At 40.5% G+C, this 20,138-nt stretch overlaps 1 protein-coding gene across 2 annotated transcripts in view; it reads right to left on the bottom strand.

The window, feature by feature from the left end:
- Nucleotides 1-20,138, bottom strand: part of UNC5C (unc-5 netrin receptor C) — a 242,846-nt gene that overhangs the window by 81,169 nt on the left and 141,539 nt on the right. For both annotated transcript variants that reach the window (XM_085057973.1, XM_085057974.1), the window contains exon 2: nucleotides 7,977-8,198. In XM_085057973.1, coding sequence (XP_084914099.1) covers nucleotides 7,977-8,198 — 222 coding nt within the window. The remainder of the gene's footprint in view (nucleotides 1-7,976; nucleotides 8,199-20,138) is intronic.

Here is a 20,138-nt window from a genome sequence, read left to right as displayed (position 1 = left end):
AGGAATAAGAATTCTTCTTCATATAATGATTTCACTGCCTAATGAGCTAATAGATAAAAACATAGAAGATACCACTCAGGTAACTGAGATACAAGCTTAGACATCAAGGGAGTGTGGAAAACACTCAAATGTTTAGCATTGTTATTAAAAGACCTCAATGTCTCTAATCAGTGTTAGACTACAGCCAGATCATCTGGCTGCATCAGATTATAATTTATTTGCATAGAGGAAAAAGGTATAATTTTGACCTTCCATTTCCCTGACTATTTTCAGGTATTTTTGAAAAAAAACCTACAGATCTGCTAGTCCTATTCATTCTCATATTTAATTAACTGAAAAAGCTACACTTACAGGATGCAAGTGTTCCTGCCAGGGTGCTACTGACTCTAGCATTTTTGTTTGACAGAACACAAGACCTTGGCTGTGCTCTTCTTTTCCACCATGCTCTTCTTTTCTGCCATTACTGTATCCAAGAAACAGCGTTTTCCATTTAGGCCAGTGGTTGTAGGATAGAGACTAAGCTTTGGGACTCACTTCCAAATCAAGATCACATTTATGAGCCTTTCAGGCATTGGACTACCCTCACCACAGGGGCTCCAGATCCCACACAAAGGGCTCAAAAAGGAGCCAGGGGACATGGATAGAAAAAGTAAGCATTGCTGTGCAAATGCAAAGCTGTGGCTAGTTGGAAGCTGTGGTGGGTGGATTGATGTCAGAAGATGTCTTTTTGGGAATTAATGGGATTACGAATGTGCAACGAAAGGTTTAATGGAGGAAAAATTTGGAGGAGATAAGGTATAGGCTGGAAATATTCAGGGAGGTATCCTCAAATGCTTCAGATAAATGCACTAGGCATCCATATTCCTCTTCTAATTATTTTAAATAACTTTATTTCCTGTCTCAGATTTGTTTTCCTAGAAGCCCACAGGAAACCTCCAGGACAATTAGGCAAACAGCTGCAGATAGGAAGTTAATGCTGCAATAAGAAATGAATAAATATCCTAAAGCTTTTATCTTTTGGTCCCAAATCACTTTGCAGAGGTAAATAACAGAGACACTGAGTGATTTGCACAGATACACGGTGAATATACAGAAAATTTGGAGCAGGCAAATGACCCTTCCCATGGGCCCATCATTACTCAGAGGAGGAGCATGAGAGGGATTAACTTGCAGGAAGAGTAGCTCCCTCTGGGCCCCCTGTTAGCATGCCTGAGCACCCTGAAGGATAGAGCAAGGCTGGGAGAGCCTGCCTCAGTCAGCTCAGCACCAGGAGGGCAGAGGGTTTGTGAGCTCTGCAGCTGCTACCTGTAAAGGTGGCTGGGCACACACCTCCCCAGCGAAAAGAGCTGCTGGAAAGGGCAGCAGCAGCAGCAGGACAGGCAGGTCTCAATGGCTGTGAACACAAAAAAAAGGTGTCTAGGTCTAAGACCTGGAAACAGCCTTTCACAAAGGCTCAGAGGGACAAAAGCCCCACGTACAAGAGTTGGATTAAATAAGAAATTAATGATACATTAATGCATGTATTGTAAGTGAATATTAGACTCAGTCGAGTCTAAACTCAAAAACTCTCAACTCTTTTGCAAGCCTCTATAAAAAAGATAATTTCCCTGGGCTTGGTATTGCCTAGAAAATTTGCTTCTAGAAGCAAATATCTGGTCCAGTGGTCTTATTCTGTTTACAAAATTATATTTCACTTCCTTAGGTATGTCTCGACCTTAGCAATTTCTCCACACACTTCAATAAAAACCCCACTGTTTTAAATGTATATCCTAGCACACAGTGATTCTCTGCCTCTCTGTGTGTTTCTTCTGATGCTTCCAAGATGGCTATCTTTTCTATCCAAATGCACTAATTATTCAAGATAAAAGTGCAAACTTTGTCTGCTTGAAAAAATTGTCTGCAATCATTGTTGGGTATTCCCTTGATCTGGGTGAGGGGAAATCATGTTCCCAGCAGCTGATTTTGAAGATGCAATCTGAGAGAAGAGAGAACTTCTCTTGCAGCACTGATGGGCACTGGGCTCCTCTTCCTCACGAGAGCTCCCTGTCAGGCCACAGGGAGCAACAGGCAGAAAGAAGATGGCCCAAGCAAAAGCAAAAAAATGTCTGAAACTTAAATTTCAAGTAGGAAAAACCCATGGGCTTCTTCATATATTTTATGGAAGTAAAGAGCCTGTATTTCCCCAGAGAGTTCCAGTTCTTTGGAGAAATAGAGTTATGTGCTTCTTTCTGCACCAGCTGCAGCCTTTCAGACCATACATATATAAGCATGTTTTACTTGCAGCAACCTTCCAAAGAGGGAACAGACTTCGCATTACTAAAGAAAACAGATTGTAGTATCAGTTCTAACCCACATCTCAAAACTATTAATAGGAGCATTTGGGAAGAGATACTCAGACCCATTTTTAAGTTTCCTTGAAATGAGCTGGATGAGGGCAGAGTATTGAAGGAGCAGAGCTGAAAATTGGCAATATGTTGCTGAGAAATAATTATTTTGTATATGGGTGCTTGATGTCTGTAATGGATTTGATCCAATGATAAACGGAAAATAGAATTACTTCTGACAATGGTGGAATGAAAACAATCCTTATTTATGATGTGTGGCTGCCCTTACTAACATAACCCCAAGGTATTCTACCCCAGAGAATCAAAATATTGCAGGCTAAGTATAACTGCAGCATTCAGCATCACTTGTTATATGTTTAGTGAAGTTAATAAGGACACTGGCCACATTTCTCCAGAAAAATAGCTCTTCCTTATCTTTTGTAGTATCCTCAAAAATAATGCAGAGAATTAGGAGGCTGCAACATGCCAGGAAGCAAAAAAGATTAAGTAAAAAAGATGAACAGAGAAAGAAAATAGCTGTAAGGAAAGGAAGATCTAGGGGTAAAAGAAACAAGTAAAACATTATCTCTCCACATCTCTCCATTAACTGCGCTTACTTGGGGACTGGGCGCACTCGCATTTTCGTTTTGGGCTGCCAAACTAAGCTCTTCAACACTGTTGTTAAAAGACATGCAATACTAAGAAATAAAGGCTTTTCTTTTTTATAAAAACTATGAATGCAACTTCTGAAAATGAGAGGCTGCATGATGACCTTTGCCGTGTAATCACAAATCCCAGCTTAAACAATGTCTGCGACTTTCGTCATTAGGGCAATGCAGCCTTCTAATACGTGGTGTCACAAACACCAAAATAAATGGCTTTCATGAGATGTACACACAGAGAGGAAGATAAAGCAACTGAGCATTTGGTGCTGGAAGTGATTTTCCTGCCTCTGTACGTGGTGCCAGAAGAGCCCAGTGACTGTGAAGGTTTCCCTGCTGCTGTCTTGGCTGCAGGATCTTGTAAGAGCTGTTCTAAAGGCAAAAGGGCAGATGTCAATCCTTGATCTTTCTTTTGAGGGGGTGATCTATTAAAGACTTAGCTAGCTGGGTTTCTACTCCCTCAACAGGCTGCCAAACCCATTGCTTAAGGTAACAAACTCCTATTTGCCAGATCAATGCTGACCCTATGTCAAAAGCTCGGTCTCCTCTCATTGAATCTGCAAATCATCCAGAAATACTTTAATAATTGAGAAAACTAATGGTGGGAGGTAAGCGTCGGAATCTCAGTGGTGGCTATGTAAAGAAGCTGAAACAAAGAAGTCAGGTTTCTGCCTGAAAAGAAGTGTATGTTTGCCCACTCCAAGTGCAGTTTGATAAACCCTCTTAATCACACAAAAGGAGGAGGTCACCAGCAAACTCCCCAAGCCCTCCTCTCCTATGCATCCCAGCAAAAGAAGACAGAGAGTGTAGGCAAACAATAATGCTGGCTGAATTGCCCAATATGTCTATTTAATTAGCACTTAAAGAATCACAAATGTTTTCTCCTTGCTTGAAGGAGAGAGAAGAAGAAGATGTCCCTAGCATTGCAGAGGGCAAGAAGGGGTTTATAGACCATTTCACCTTAATAGTCAAGGAGAAAAAAGATTACAATGCATACCCAAACTGGAAAGAGAAAAAAGTTCCAGATTTTTTTCTGCTTTTCTGTTGCACATCACTGGGATGTGGGGTTTGATACAGCAGCATTTAATCCCTCTGGACAAATCAAAGGGGTGCAAGTCCCTCTGGACAAATCAAAGAACTGCTGTGTGTGTCTTGGAAAATATTTCTTCATAAAAGCACACATGCAAAATAGAATCACAGAATGACAGAATAGTGTGGGTTGGAAGGGACCTTTAAGATCATCTACTCCAAATCCCCTGCAAGGAGCAGGGACATCTTCAACTAGATCAGGTTGCTCAGAGCCCCATCCAGCACAACCATTAACATTTCCAGGGATGAGGCATCCACTACCTCTCTGAACAACTGGATTAAATGCTTTGCCATCCCCATGGTAATGATCTATGGTAATGGTAATGATCTATTTTTTTACACCCATGGTAAAAAAAATCTTTTGCCACAGTCATTTTCAGAGGTAAAAAAAATCTTTTGCCATAGTCATTTTCAGAGTAATTTAGAAAATATGCACAAATTGCTCTAACAATTATTGATGCTATTGAACTTCCTGCCCTGTAACAATGGAATTTTCTTGCCCCCAAAAGCATCAGTTCTGCAGGGCTCCTTTTATTTTTGTTGCTGTTATCTTTTATGACAGTCAGCCATAAAATCAAATGTGTTCCCTCAAAAGAACTCTCATCTTTGTTTTTTAAAATCAGTGTTCTTATTCTTTTCTACATTAATGGGAAAATATTCCAGAGACATAAAGGCTTAAAAAAGACAATGCCCTGCCTTGTATTTCACATACATAGGAAATGAACGAGTTGAAGGTGTGTGCTAGGCATTTCCAAAGCACTCATTTGACTTCTGTATGAAAATGCTTCGCTTTTTCCATAAAGAAGAAAAATTCCAGTGAGTCTGAGGATTTAAAAACAGAACATAATGATCTTCTGTGTAAAGCCTCTGGTTTCTCAGAGTCGATCAGTGTAAAAAATTTTGCAAGGCTCTCTCTTCATGCTAATTTAATTAAATAAAGTGGTACTAGAACACCCTGTCACTATTACAGTTCTCATCCTCTCCAACCAGAAGGCAACAACTCCCACAGAGTCCCCGTGCATGTTCTTTACAGCAATGCTTTACCCACTGTTTAAAAATACCCCACAGTGCAAAGTATATATAACTATTACTCTTACTTTGTACCTTTTCTCTTTTACAAAGGAAAAAAATACAGAGCAAAACGACATAAATATCTATTTTCCTCCTTTAAAAATTAACCTTTTCTACATTCAAAATTTCTATTTAGCAGCTCTCTTCAATGAGGTCTTGGCTGCACTCTAATTCCATCTCCTGTGCCATTGCTATTGCTGTGCTGTTTTCTCTGGTCTTATCAATGACAGAAACAAATTTGCCTTATAAGAAGAGTTAATCATCTCTACATAGATTTCATTCCTGTGCACAGGCTCAAAGTGCATGAACACATAATCTTTTGCAAATCAAAACCTATTTCTCTCTTTCATGCATCATTTACAATCCCAAGATGATGAACTGCTAGCATCACACCTGTATTTTAGTCCGCTTTCTTCCTGATTACTCGTCCTTTAGAAAAGAAAGCACAAGTGACCTTTACTCTTTTCCTCTCATGTTTTATTGTCTGTTCACCTTGTTTTCCTTTGCTTTGCTTGCCTATGTAAGGAATTGAAAGAGAAAGCCTGGTTCAAACCCAGCAGCAGAATACCTCCTCAGCATGGTCCTCTTTTCACAAGCAGGCAGAACAGACTTTAGGAACAGTAAAATACCAGGAAAGAAGAAAGCTCACAGTTTTCAGTTGCTGGGATTACACAACTAACCCTGCAAAAACACTGTGTAAGTGAGATCCCTTTGAGCCTCACATTACCCATGTGAAGTCCAGAGCTGATCAGCTTTGTGGGCAATTCCTCCTTCTTCTCTAACCACAGAGCGGCAGAGCAGCAGCAGTGTAGGCTTGGACTGCCATTCTTCTGTCACCCTCTGAGCAGCTCAGTCATTACTGCTGTGCCCTAGGTTATAACTGCACTAACTAGCCAAAAATAGCAAAAGAAACCAAAATAGTCTCAAAAGTGACAGATTTCAGGGGCTTTTCCAGCCTGACTGGTGCAAGCTGTCTAGCTGATATCTCCTTCTTCGGGCACCAGAATGAAGCCTCACAGTCACTGTCTCCTACAATCTTTTCCTACAGCTTCATCTACAGCAAATATATTTTCCTGAGCTTCCACTGCTTTAAAGAAGATACTATTTAACCACGACCTTAATTAAATAGCTTACCCATTTCTACACCAATTGCGTGCTATGAGCCCTAGATTCCAAATCTGCCTAGAGGAAGGTGCACAAACATTGCAGCTGTGACAGACATTAACCAATATTCTGGCAACAACCAGGCTGACTGACAAATTTGGGTTCTGATGGCAGTTTCATTTTAACAAGCTATTAGTGTGACTAGGATTGTGGCTTTTGTGCTAATAATCTGGTGTGCGCAGCTTTTGACACCCTCTTCCCCCCACCCAACTCCAGTAGATTATATTAATCTTTAATTAGATATGGTTCTCATTTGCATATAATTGCTGTTTGTTATGCAAAATATTTTCCTCTAAAATATTTTGATGCATCTCTTTTAAAGATTGGCCTTTTACACTTGTAGAATGCAATTTGCTTTATGGCATCACCAAGTTTTCCCACAGTGAGATTTTTGAGAAAAAAAAATTAATATTTTATCTGTAGTGAAAAATTTGCATGTTTCTAAATGGTGATGTTCATGAAAGCTTAAAAAATTATCCCAGTCATGGCTGTCCTTCTGTTTGCCCTTCTTCATTCCCTTGGGTTCCCATGGAATAAAAAAACCCTGAAGATGTATTAAGCAACATTAATTTAATTTTTTTTTAGTGTTTCTCCTGCAGTCAACTTGTGGAACTGCCAATTTTTAAAAATGAATACACAGGCCCAAAGTCCAATATGGACTTTTTCTACAGCCTTCCTTGATACACCCACCTTCTCTTTTTCAAATGAGAGTACCAAGAAAAGCTTATGCTTTTGATCTCTGTGCAAATAAATGAGCTGAAACAAATAAAACCTGGTTCACAAGAGACTTCCAAGACATCTGGTGGAGTTATTTTTCTAAGTAATTAGACCAAGTGGTGGTGTAATTCCCCAATGAAAAGTACCTTCTCGCTTGGTATCCAGTTATTTCTCAGAGCCATCAAAACAGCAGTAAGTCCTGCTTCTCTCCTTGCATGAGTCTCAGACTCTATTGATTACCAGTCTCCCCAAACACTGGTTTATTACTCAAGTTTTTAAAAACCTTTTTTTTATTTCTTCCTGTTTTACTTCCATGAGTGTTGGTGGGATTTCTGGTATTGACTGAGGAAGGATGCTGACCTAGTGTAGCTCTCCTTCACACAGGCTCTACAGAGCAGGCGGAGAAGTGCAATGAATAACAGCTAGGTGCCTGCTCTGGATCAATACACTGCTCTAAAGTGTGCCCAGGTGTACTTTCTCCTTTTTTCTTGCAGAAATCTGATTAAATTTCTCTTTTTTTTCTCATATCTTCCCAAAGAAACATCATTCTAGTAACAACCCAATTGCTCTTTGACACTTTGGGGAGAATGTGGTTCCCGGTCTATGACAAAAACACAGTGCAACCACTCTGAATTTGTGACACTGGGGAAGTCAACTGGAAGTAGACCTGTCTGAAGAAAGGAATTTCATTTTGTTTGTGCATGGTTCTCCTGTTTTTCTGGTTTCAGACTCGGTCAGGGTGCTCTAAACTCCTGTTTCCAACCAAGCTGGATGCAGACACCACCTCTGTTCTATGACAGGAATGTTTTGTAACACCAGGTATACAACTCACACCTGATACAGGGGTAAAGAAAAGCAGCTGCCATATGAAACAGCTGCTAGATTACAACACTGGGCTTGATATTAATGGTGTTCATTCTTATCCCTTTATGACATAACATAAACTCACCAGAGGTTTCATCTACTCTCTCGTCCACCACATGGTCCTTCTGATGAACCCACTCGCTGTTGCACTTAAAATAGATCTGTGTGGCTGGGCTGGCTTTGCAGTACAGATTCACGGGCTTGTTCTTCACAATATAAGCCTCTTCAGGTTCGATGAGGAAGTGGGGCAATGGCTCTGGAGGATCTGATGGAAAAGTTTCTGGAAGCTCATGAAAAAAGTCGTCATCTGTAAAGGAAAAATGAAAGAACCAAAATTCAGTTGGCAAACACTTGCAAAAGTTTCCTGAAAATTAGCAAAGGTGCATACTTTTTGAATAAAATGTTATCTTAGCAGCATTCTTAAACTGAGGCTTAGAGGCACTGCTGTTTCCAGACTAGAAGAAGTTGTTCTTTACATCCTGAGCTTTCTTTCCTCTCTGTGATGTGACAGGGATGTGCACATTCACAGTCTGGGATCAGTCCTTTGTTACCATCACTGGCAATACCAGCAATAAAGCTTTGTGTTAGCTCTTGGGAGAGTTGCCTGCAAACCCATAAAGAGAAATAATAGAAACTTTTGGAGGCTTCAAGGTCACACTTTTCAATAGTGACTTATCACACTGCGTAATCAGGTGCATGCAATAGCTACTGCCAGCTGAGGCTGGTCCAAATAGGAAATAGCACCTTTTGTTTCAGAGGAGCAATTTGAAATCTGCTCTGAGGGCAAAAGACTAAATGCAAGTCCAGCCTGCACCGCTTTGTTTGTTTGACTCTCCTGCTAAGACTGCTAATGAAGGTGTCAAGCTATCCTTTATTTACTCTGTCTGTAGTGCATTGGTGTGTGCGGTCCTTGTGATGGAGAGGACTTGGGAGCTGGGATGTGGGGCAGGGCAGCTGTGAAATGGTGACATTTTGGGCCAACATGGACACATGCTATTGACATAAGGAACCTCTGCTGGTACTGCTGGTAAAGAATAAAGTCAATGAAAGAAGTTTGGAGAAGGAGGAAAAGGATCCATCGTGCAGGAGGCGAGACTGAAAACACCAAATGTACATAATTTCCTTCCTCCCTCCCTCTTCACAAATCCTTTTACAAACCCTCTGCCCCTTTGTGCAGAAGAAGTCTTCCACATCAGAAAGCACCAAATTCAGCAGAGAGAAAGCCTCTCCCCACCTGCCATCAGAGCACAAGAACATCCGAGAGGCTCTGACTAGCAGTGCGCAGGGGGGCACCAACTCCTGACAGCTCCACCAGCAGCGAGCTGGCACTCCTGAAAGCCTCATTCAATCTCCCCTTCCTGCCTCTGATGCAGTTATCATTACACCTAGTGACAGACGCTGATGCTGATCAATAAAACACCACAGAACACCCAACTGAAAATACTGTCTGGCTATCTTCTCCCTGCCAGTCTTCATGAAGATGAAATGTCAGTCGGCTCCCTCCCCAAACCTGAGACTTCCCTGTGCAGGGTGTCCAGAATTACAAGGGGCACGGCTCTCCTTCCAGATACTGCTTTTCAGAAAGACAAGAAGGAACAGGGACAGATGAAGGAGAGAGGGGAAGAAGGTAATATGGTAATGGAACCCATCCATGCAGCTGTATGAAGGTAGACTGCATGTATTTATCAGTGATGGGAATATTTACACAGCAAACCATTTTGTGAACCTCCTAAACTATTTATGAAGAGAACATATGCTCACCATTTTTTTTTCATTTTTATTTCCACCCCTCTTCCCCCATCCCCCAATATTATTTTAAAAATACTCCTGTCCTTCTGGGTGTTTCATTTTACAAGGAGTATTAAGCCTGACTCACTATTGCATCACTCCCTGAGAGTTAATAGAAGTGAACTTATTCAAAGATAGAGAAAAGGGCCAATAAATAAGGCCTGACATTTATCTAGCAAAGGGAAAATCTGTGACACACTAGAACACTTCCATTTCCATGTCCAATTAATCATTTCCAGATACTCAAATTAAATTTAATTTTTTATCTCTTTTCCATGCTTCCTTTTATTTCTGCAGTTTCCTTTTCACTCTAACCACACCAGCCTCCTTCTTCTGCAATCCTATTTCCTCTCCTCATTAAATATTTCTCCCATGCTCCATTTTGCTCCCCATTTTTTCCCAGAAAGAAAGTTAATGGGAGTCCTCATTTGGTTTCATGACAATGGAACATATCTGAACAGAATCAAGAGGTTCTTTGGCATTCCTCACCCCCTTCCATGCACACCTCCCCTTTCCCCTCTCCCTCACTCTGCTCCATAGACATCCACAACACAGAAACATTAGAGATGAATCATTTCCCCTGAATTGCCACAGGACGTATCTTTTTCTTCTGGTCATTTAATTGCAAATCAGCAAGCGGACAGATGGAAACTAACAAAGCACACATATGTTTTATAATTAAACAAGTATCGCTTCACTAATTTCTGGTGACTGGAAGAACAAATGTATTTATTTTCGCTACTAAATTTCTCCACATTATCAAAGGCAACACTTACAGTGCCTGACCAATTAACTGCACCTTTTCAAAGATAACTAGAAAGTCTAAAAGGAGGGATCAGCAAGCTGCAAAAGAGAAAAAAGGTGGTTTTCAAAATTATTTCTTTAATCAGCCTGGAAAACAGGTGTGGGTTTTGGCTTTTCCTCCTGAAAGTAACTGCTTATAAAGTTTAAATATTTTTTTGTATGTATTCAAAGTATTGCCCAGTACAGTACAATCTAGTCTCACATTTTGACTGTGGGATAGCTGCTTCTCTCCACCAACCTGGCATCCCACAGTCAGGTACAAGCCTGTTTTCTCACTGTGTTCTTGCTGTGATTCCTCCTTACTCTTCTTGAGCGATAATGAAGCTCAGCTTTATTTTTCCACACTCTTTTTCATTTCTATCAAGAGGCATCTGAACTGCTCTTAAATGTTAGAGATATAGATGGAAACCATTTACAAACTGTCACACAAATAGTGCTCAAAGGATGTCACATCCCTGGAAACTGGCATTTAAAACCGTCACTTTCAGAAAAAAATTAGGATAGTTGCTAAGAAAGATTTTTTTTTTCTTTTTAAACTTGAGAATGGTCATTCAATCCCTGCCCTCATACTGTTGCTGTTAATAGCAACAATGGTGGTTTTTTATAGAGCAGTTTCTCAAGAGAAACATTTAGAATATGGCCATGACTGGGTTTGGCAGAACAAATAGCAATCCCACTGCAAAGCACATCACACCAGGCACTGCTGTGGCATGGCTTAGGACAGTCACCCAATACAGCCTCTGATCTGGGGCAGGGATTTGAACCACCAACCTTAACACACATCTTGGAGCCAAGCCTTGCATTTCATTTCTTGAATTACTCTGATATGCTGTTGTGCTTTCACTGTAATGTTTGCAGTGACATGCAAGCATTTTTATAATGTTACTGTAATTATTTGGCAAAATAATCCTAAAAATCCAACACAGAAAATGTCAATATAGGACATTTGACCATGTTGGGATTTTTTGCTGTTCTCTAGAGAGCAAGATCTGGTACCACCAAAGCAATCTGTGCTCTCACGAGGACACAGTTTCTAACAACCTAAAAAACACTTCCTGCAGTTTCTCCTGACCAGTTTCTACTACACAGGCCATTCCTCTCTCCGTACAAAAACCAAATTCTGACTTAGATTTTTCAGGGATGATTTTGTTATAATCATGTGGCGTGTTGGGCCAGTTTTTATCATTTGGATGGGGGTTGCCTCTCCATGCATTGCTGTATGAGGGGGTAAATCTTGCCTGAGACTTTGATCTGCATCTTCCTGACAGTTATCGTCGGTTATTTAGAATGTTCATCTCCCAATGGAGTAACAAAGTGGCAAATTTTATAACTCTCTTATTTAACTCTCCTAAGTAGTTAGACATTTTTTTTTCTTTTGTCTGCAGGAAAAAACCTAATTAAACCATGTGGGAGTGATCTGGGAGTATAGATACAAACAAACACTACAAATTCACATACTTGATTTCCAGTCATTATGCCAATGTCATGTGCTGCAAGTTCCCCTTACAGCCTTGATCAAACGCAAACACAAGACACACGTTGTTCTCCCCTGCTGTAACAAATCCCCTTCTGTGCTCAGTAACTTTGAGCTGCAAGTTTACTTCTGCAGTTTGTCACATTCATCTTTATTTTCACATAATAAAGTGTACAGCCCATCTGTTGTTATTGACTGATTTATATTAGCAAGACAAAAGATCTGATTAATGGTACTGCTAAACTGGTTCCAGTTATGCAATTCATTCATATTAAGAAAATAAAATTTTTAAAGCCACTTTAATCTATAAACTTCATTTGGAATTTTTATTTTAGTTGCTGGCCCTAATACAGATACACTTTCTTATTTGCCTTCTGCAGTATCTGACAACTATGGTTTTTTTTAAAGCAAAGTCAAATGCAAATCTATAGGAACGGGGGAAATGCCACTGAAATCAGCATTGATACAATCTGTCATCGGCTCTCACACGTAGGAATTTTAGCTTAATTTTAGTTCCGCTTTCTTTTAAGGTAAAACAAATCTTTGCCTAAGTCAGGAACCTTTTGATGTTAGGAAAGGTCTTTATTCTTTTCATGCAGTTGCCTGTAAAACTGTACATATTATAGCTCTCCATGCATAACAAGGGAAAAGAGAGATTTAATGGTATATTTCCCCTTTTATGGATTAGTAGCCCTGCTCTAATCTGTGGCAGGAAAATATTGTGCTCCGCACACCAATCTATTCATCTCTAGATCACTAGTTTTATTACTATATACGAAGCTTTAATTCTCATCAACCCAGCATATAACTCAGTATATATCTGAACTGCAAGACTTGAACTATTATTGCTTAGATGATAATATATTGGACCATTATCTCTTCATGCGAGACCTGAAGCAAATTCTTCTCAAATGGAATTTACTTCAGAATGATTCAAGAGCAATTTAAAATGAATGGCTGCAAAGTTAATTCTATTTGCATTTGGATGCCCATCACTCGGCAAGATCATTCCCCGAGCGTTGCAAGAAAGGCAGCTGGAGTTCACTGTATGGATGAAATTCTGTTCAGTTTTTAATGTTATGATTAAAAAGCTTTCCAGAGCAACAAGTACTGTTTACTGTGAAATTAACAGCAGGTGCTAGCTCAGCCAGACATCTTATCAGGATGGAGGCAAGGGTTTGGATTACAGTGCACACTCTTTCAGGAAAGGAAAACTGTTCGGCTGGAAGTCCTTTAGTTGCAGGGTTTTCTATCCTCCAAGGAAGGACACGCAGTGCCACCAAATGGGAAGCAAGGAAGCAAAAAATACTGTATGCCACACAGTCTGCCTCCACCTTGGAGACCCATAACACCGTGCAACTATGAATCCAACATGAGGCCAAGTTAAAGAAAAATTGGGAGAAAACAGGACTTTTTCTAAGAAACACTTAGGAAGAGTTTCCAAACCAAAAGGCCCTCTCAGCCTTGCCTCAGCCCTAGAGACTACATGAGGACAGAGAATGGGCACAGCAAAGTGTAGCCTGTGCTCTGAAAGAGAAAACACATTTTTTTGCCTTAACCTGGGGAGAAGGAAGTGGCTTTCTCAGCACTTACCCTCGGTCTGCCCTACCTCTGTCTGATTGCAAGATGAGCATGCAATAAGGCAATCACACCTTATTCTTCAGCATCTCAAAATGGGAAGGTGTCCCCAAATAGCCCAGGAAGACTGTAATTCTGCAACAGTAAAATATTTGGCCAATCTTGGAGGCCAGCATCCGCTTGCTTGTAGCTGAATTCACTTGCAGGCCTTTATGTGCCTGAAGATGAAGCTTGGTTTTGTGGCAGCCCACACACCAGAGCCTTGCTGAACTTTGCTGAACCCTCTTGGGAGCAAGGTCAAGGGAATTTCTGAGTCAAATTTACTGAGCACCCACAAAATTAAATGCTGTTTTCATCAGGGAAGGCAGAGTGCTGGCACAGTCTGGGAAAAGTGACAGAGAAATCAATAGGGCATGTGATGTTCATCTTTTTTGGGTGGCTTCAGTCCAGAAGCAGAATAAATAAAGATCACAAAGAGGAATGAACTTTCCCTGCACCTGCTCAGTGAAAACTCTCCTAGCACATCTCAGCTAACAACATTTCCCCAGGAGGTCAAACCCAAGCTTCCCTTGCACTTAAAGAACGAAGAACATATCCACTGAATGGCTATGTATGCATCAGAATTCTGCTGGGCAAAAGTCTCCCCCTCAAACACACAAAAATCAAAGGAAAGTCAAACACATCCTCTCCTGTCCTTCTGTACCCCTAGCAAAATACGGAACTTTCACAGCAGCACAGGAATCAATATTTGATCCATGGTCAGCCACAGGCACCAACCTGGAGCCCTTCCAAAAACCCAGACAATGGGCATCTCAGACACCTGAAATACTGGATTATTGGCTCAGATAAAGAGCACAGGAAGGCGGTTTTTGTTATTTGGAGACAGTCCTACTATACAGACCATCCTAAATAAATAAGCCTAGCAATATCTAATAGAGTGATCTTGCTTGTCATGCCCAACGTACCACAACTAGCGTTTCTCAGAAAGCTGTGAAGAGCTGAAGAGAGATGAAAGCACCATGCTTTCCCACTTAACAGCCCTGCACAGTCTGGCATTACACTGGGGGACTGTTAAGGCTGGGAGCTGTGGCTCAAAAGCAGGGAGGTTTCACAGTCAAAGCAAGCAACTGAGTGGCTGCTGGTGCTCCCCCCTGGCAGCCCTAGGTGGAGTGCAGCCCTCTCCTCTTGTGCACTTCTCTCTGTTTTATGTGAGTGCTCCCTGGTCAGATATAAAGCCAAGGGGAGAGGAAGATGAAAGAATAAATGGTTATCACTGAGCCACAGACAATGTGGACACCGTGCAACCATGGTGCTTGCAGCAATCAGTGTGCTCTCTGTCTCTCCTCCTTTGATAGTGTCATCTCCTTCTCTCAGTCCAATGCTTGGAGTACATTTTGCCTGGCTTACACTGGTAAGCTGCACTGCTGTTAATCAACAACTAATTTCAGTGGAGTCGAATTTGATTTGCATCAGAGTAAGAAAAAGGAGATTCACATCTAGATGAGGAAAAAAACTGACTGTTTTAGCTTTATAAAGTTTTGCAAGTTATATCTTACTACTTCTCTTGAAACTTTAACATCAACCAGATGAAAGGAAAATTGAACACAAAACTACCAGTGCTCTGCAACAGAGAGAAATCTTTTATACATCCCACTGCTAATTCAAAACCTGCAGGTATATATGTAGACATGACATTTAAGGTTCTGTATCCAGAATGTTATCATTGCCCTAAGACAAACTCTGTCAGACTACCAGCTGCTGCCTAAACATGCAAGGGATGGTAAAGGTACTCATTAGCATTGGACTCAGCATAGGAAAATGCCAGAACATGGTATGATTTCATGCAAGGCAATTGAAAATAATTTCTGTCATATACAAAGAGCACCAGGCTGTTCTTTGAGCAGCAAGGTTTATGAGAATTGTTGTCAATATAAGAAACTTAATGCAGATATCTGCAAGCACTACTTACTGTCAGTCTGTCTAACCATATAAATAAGATAAAAAAGGATGGAGGCAAATCATCAGGGAGTGAGGCTGACTTATGAGCACTGAGAGTGTGAAATATAAAGTGAAGAGGCAAAGGCCCTATTTCTTTGACTTTACCAGCAGTCACATCCCTCTTTGCAAAATTTTCACAACTTCTGATGGAAACTTGTTGTGCTTGTACAGAGCTACTGGATAGGGTTGGCTCAGTTTCTGTGCCTCGGCTCTCCAAAGTGCAGCACTTGAAAATATAATGCTTGACAAACAACAGATGACATCAGTGACATTTCACGGTGATTATCCTGTGGAAGATTGCACTCTCCTTCCACTTCCAGGGCTGTCAAGCATTGGAACAGGCTGCTCTGGGAAGTGGTTGAGTCACCATCCCTGGAGATATTTAAAAGACATGTTGATGTGGCACTTTGGGACATGGTTTAGTGGTAGATTTGGCAGTGCTGGGCTAACAGCTGGACTCTATGATCTTAGAAGACTTTCCAACCTGAACTATTCTATGAATGTATGATATGTTTAAAACTAATAAAATATTCACCTAAAAAAAGGGACAACTCCTGTTAGATATGGTCATGCTGGTAGAATTCAAGCCTATTATTGCTAGTTGTGTCTTCTCTCATACAGGTGCAACATATGAACAGCAGAGAAACTTCAGTGTCAGCCCATGAGATTTTGTGAACTCCCTCTAATGCATTTTCCATTTAGGATTCTAGCTTGCAATGGGTCCATGTGATGGCATGGGATCCTCTCCTAACTGCCTGCAAAGCAAGGTCTAATTTGAAACATTTCTGCCCCAGCTACCATTAGTGGTCATAATGGTTGACACAAGGTCAAAAATTATGAAACCTCTGAGGAGCATCATTTCCTCTTCAGTGTTAGGCTTCACTTCCCTTTGACACATCAGTCCTGAAGCAGCTCCAGGCTCTTGACCCCTCCTTTAACCCTGATAACTAATTAAAGATGGACAAGGCTTAGGCTAAAATACTTTTTGTTAAACCTATTCATTCTCAAGTCCCCTTCAGGCATTCTTTGTCACACAGGACAGAGCCTGCCATATTTACATGAACATGAAAGAAGGTTCCAGTTACAATAGTACAAAAAAAAATCTCCTTTTACAAGACCTAACAACCTTTGTGGTTAGATGGTAGAATGCATTTTATAGCACATAAAATATATTCTTAACACATACTGGAACAAGTTTCCTGGGTATAGTCCAAAGCATACAATTCAGGAAAACCCAAGGATAATTAATTTTGTACAGTGCTAGAATTAGAAGCTCAGACTCAAGTTAGACCTTTATCTGTCTGCTATGTCAACAGTCCAAACATGGTGTCCCAAACATGATAACCAAATGAAAAAGTGATCCCACCTTTTTTCACACTCTTAAGGCTTTGTCATGTACCAGAAACAAAGACAGTGCTCAGGCTAGAGTCATCAGCTGCAGGCAGATGGACTTTAGGGCTAGTGGTAATTCATATTATACAGCACAAGTTTGTTTGTTAGAGAGAAATCTGTGTGCAATGCATTGTTGATGGTTATAGCACAATGAGAGGAGCTCCATACTGCTACCTTGGGTGAGGATCTGTAACTGAACATGGCACTTTACAAATACTTCTCTGCTTTTTATGTTGTTTCATATTAATAATTAAGCTTTCTTCTTGCATCAGTATGTTAAGGTTAAAGTGTCAACCTTTTGTTTCTAACAAGAATGGTTATTTTTGTCCTTACTTTTCCCATTATTAAAACTGTGCCAGAGATTTGCTCCGGGTTTTGTAATGCTTTCAATGAAAGCATTTTCATCTCATCAAAAAGTGATGATCCAACATCTCATGACTAATAAAACTGAGATCTAGTGGGATGTCACGGATCCTGATTTCATGAGCTATCTGAAGGGTATAGTTAATCTAGTTAGCAGGATCACTCCATCTCAGAAAAACACAGGACACTTGACCATACCTAAAATAATAGCTCAGTCACATGGCCACCTGGTTAAGGCGTTGAGCTGAGACCCTGGGGATAGATATTCTTGTGTAACCTTGGGGAAATGTAATCTGCCAGGTTCTGGGTCCCATCTGCAAAATGGATGTAGGAGCTCAGAGGTAGCACTCTTTGTTCACTACCTTCAAACTGAGCAAACAGCTCTGTACTCAGATGCTTCCTTCAGAACTTCTCCAAAATACCTGCCAGCATCTTTTGCTAAACAGCCAACAGTTGCACAAAGGATCACAAACAAATCTATGTTTATAAAGTGACTAGGTAATAAAGTCTGTTTATCCTGGACCTGATGCAAAGTTTGCCACTTTGTGGCAAAGCTTTTGCTTCTTGCATTGATGGAGCAGCCTGAAGAGCTCTCTCCATGGCCTAGGGGAATCCTGCTGTCCTGAGACTAACATTAGTCTTCATGAATATCTACATACTCACTACTTCTTTCCATGGATCTTAATGAAATTATTATTTGCCTGGTGCTGGTTACCTAATTTCATCCACAGCAAATTTTTCAAGAACCATAAATTATTTTGTATGAGGCTGATTTATCCCAGCAGAAGTCCAAATTGAATTAGAAATCCATTAGCTAAAATCTAAGCAGGAGCTTCTGGGGAGAAGGGGAAAGGAAGGGGGGAACTTGGGAATCTGAACACCAGATGTGGGATAGGGGAAAAAATCCTTAAAAGAAGTAGGAAAATAATAGAAAATATAAATATCTTCTAATTTAATTAAATACTCAGGTATTTGCAGAGCCAGATGGAAAACCACAGATTATTGCCTAGGATCAGAAATATGACTCAGACATTTATTTATTTATTTTGACTAGCATTGGTTTTGTAAATACATGAGAATTTGCAAGCAGATGAAAAGCTCTGGTTCTCTTTAATATTATAGTTTCCATCATGAAAATACCAACAGATTGTGTGTACTATATATACTAATAAAGCTAATAACGAGCTGTTCAACCAAATCTTAATACAAAATAATCAAAGGCATTCCTCCCTCTGAGGGAAAATGAAAGCAAAAGAAGGTTTATTTACTTTGGAAAAATACAGGATGATTTTATCAGCTACCATCCTCCATCAGAGCCTGCTTATTTGAGAAGACACATGGACACTGTATCTCATTGAGCATGTTTATTTGCAGGTGAACATACCCTCACCTCTTGCCACTCTACCCTTACCATCAGTACACTCAGCAAAGGAAGGATGAGGTGTTAACACCCACCCTACCATTTTCTAAAGCTGGAAACTGATGGACAGGGCCCACAGAGGGAAACTGCACTACAGTCCTTCTCATATGAGTTACAGAAGCAGTCTGCATCCACACAGTTCTTTCAGAAGTCCATGAAAGGTTCGGTTACAGACAAAATTTTTCCCTGCAGTGACTAATTTCATTCACACTCAAGTCTTGCTGAGTTCTTACTCACAAGCTCTCTAACAAACAATTAAAAACCAATGAAATCTTAACATTCAAAGAGAAGCCTGAGATGGCAGACTAGAAATGTAGAGAAGTAGAGAAAACCCCAGAAAGTGCAGAGAACAGACCCAGCACTGAAGTGTTATGGAAATACAGCACAAATGTTCAGAGACCAGCAGCTGAAGTTTAACCCCTGAATCTATGGATCACACACTGACTTACTTCCCTCCCTTATCTGTGTTTAGCTCCTTGTCTGCTACATCCATTTTTCATGTAAGGTTCCTACAGGAACTGTTATCTTTTGATAAAATGATGTCAACAGAAAATGCCACTCGAACTAGGGCTTCAGACCCTGCAAAACAAAAGCCTTGCTACCAAGTTACATTGCTGTTTCTCAGGAGTGCTGTGCATTGGTTTGGACAAAATCAGAACTCTGAAACTCACACCACAGGTCAGATAATAACAGTATTGTGTTTCAGTACAAAGCAGAAACAGAGAAAAAGGGTGGCTTGGAGTGTCTCTGGCTTGATGGTCTCTAGCAGCAGGGATAAGAAACACTGAGAGGCATCCACCTTTGTCTTGCAGATGCCACAGCAGATAACACACTGCACAGCACACAGGAACAACAGTGTTTATCCAAACTGGCCCTTAAATCTGCATTGCCTGTAATTGGGGCACAGGGGCATTTATACCTGTTATTGACTCCCTCGTGTCTAAAGAAAGTGGTATAATTCAGTAATGGTGCAGATTATTCCATGAAATTGCATCTGTCTTTATCTCAGTCTAGTCCAAAGACTGTAAATCTCTGAGGTTTCAACTCCCTGCACAAGTAAGTGTGCTGTCTGTGCTAGAGCCTTGGCCCTGACAAGAAGCAAATAGATTCCTTTGGTTTTGATTTTTAAAATACAGATCTGCACTCAAAAAGAGCAGCAATGTTAATGAATGAATCCAAAACATAAAGAAAAAGAAACATTGGAGAGGAATAATGGAAATGCAATTAAGTTCTAGGCTTTGCTGGGCATGTTTTGTGTTGCTGTATCGTATTTATTTATTCAGCACTCCTCAGCAAGTCAGCTCAAAGCTAGGGAGCAATGAATCAGTGCTCTAATCTCCCTCCCCATCATCCCCAGTTTTTGTGAGGAAACTGATATCCAGCCCCAGCTGAATCTGTCGAGTTCTAATCATAAACACCGTCACTAGAGA

This window comes from Lichenostomus cassidix, chromosome 4 (genome assembly GCF_008360975.1).
Source record: "Lichenostomus cassidix isolate B80296 chromosome 4, HeHo_3.0, whole genome shotgun sequence".
Taxonomy (NCBI): domain Eukaryota; kingdom Metazoa; phylum Chordata; class Aves; order Passeriformes; family Meliphagidae; genus Lichenostomus; species Lichenostomus cassidix.
The sequence above is the reverse complement of the archived record's forward strand: the minus strand, read 5'-3'. Positions and strand labels throughout refer to the sequence as shown.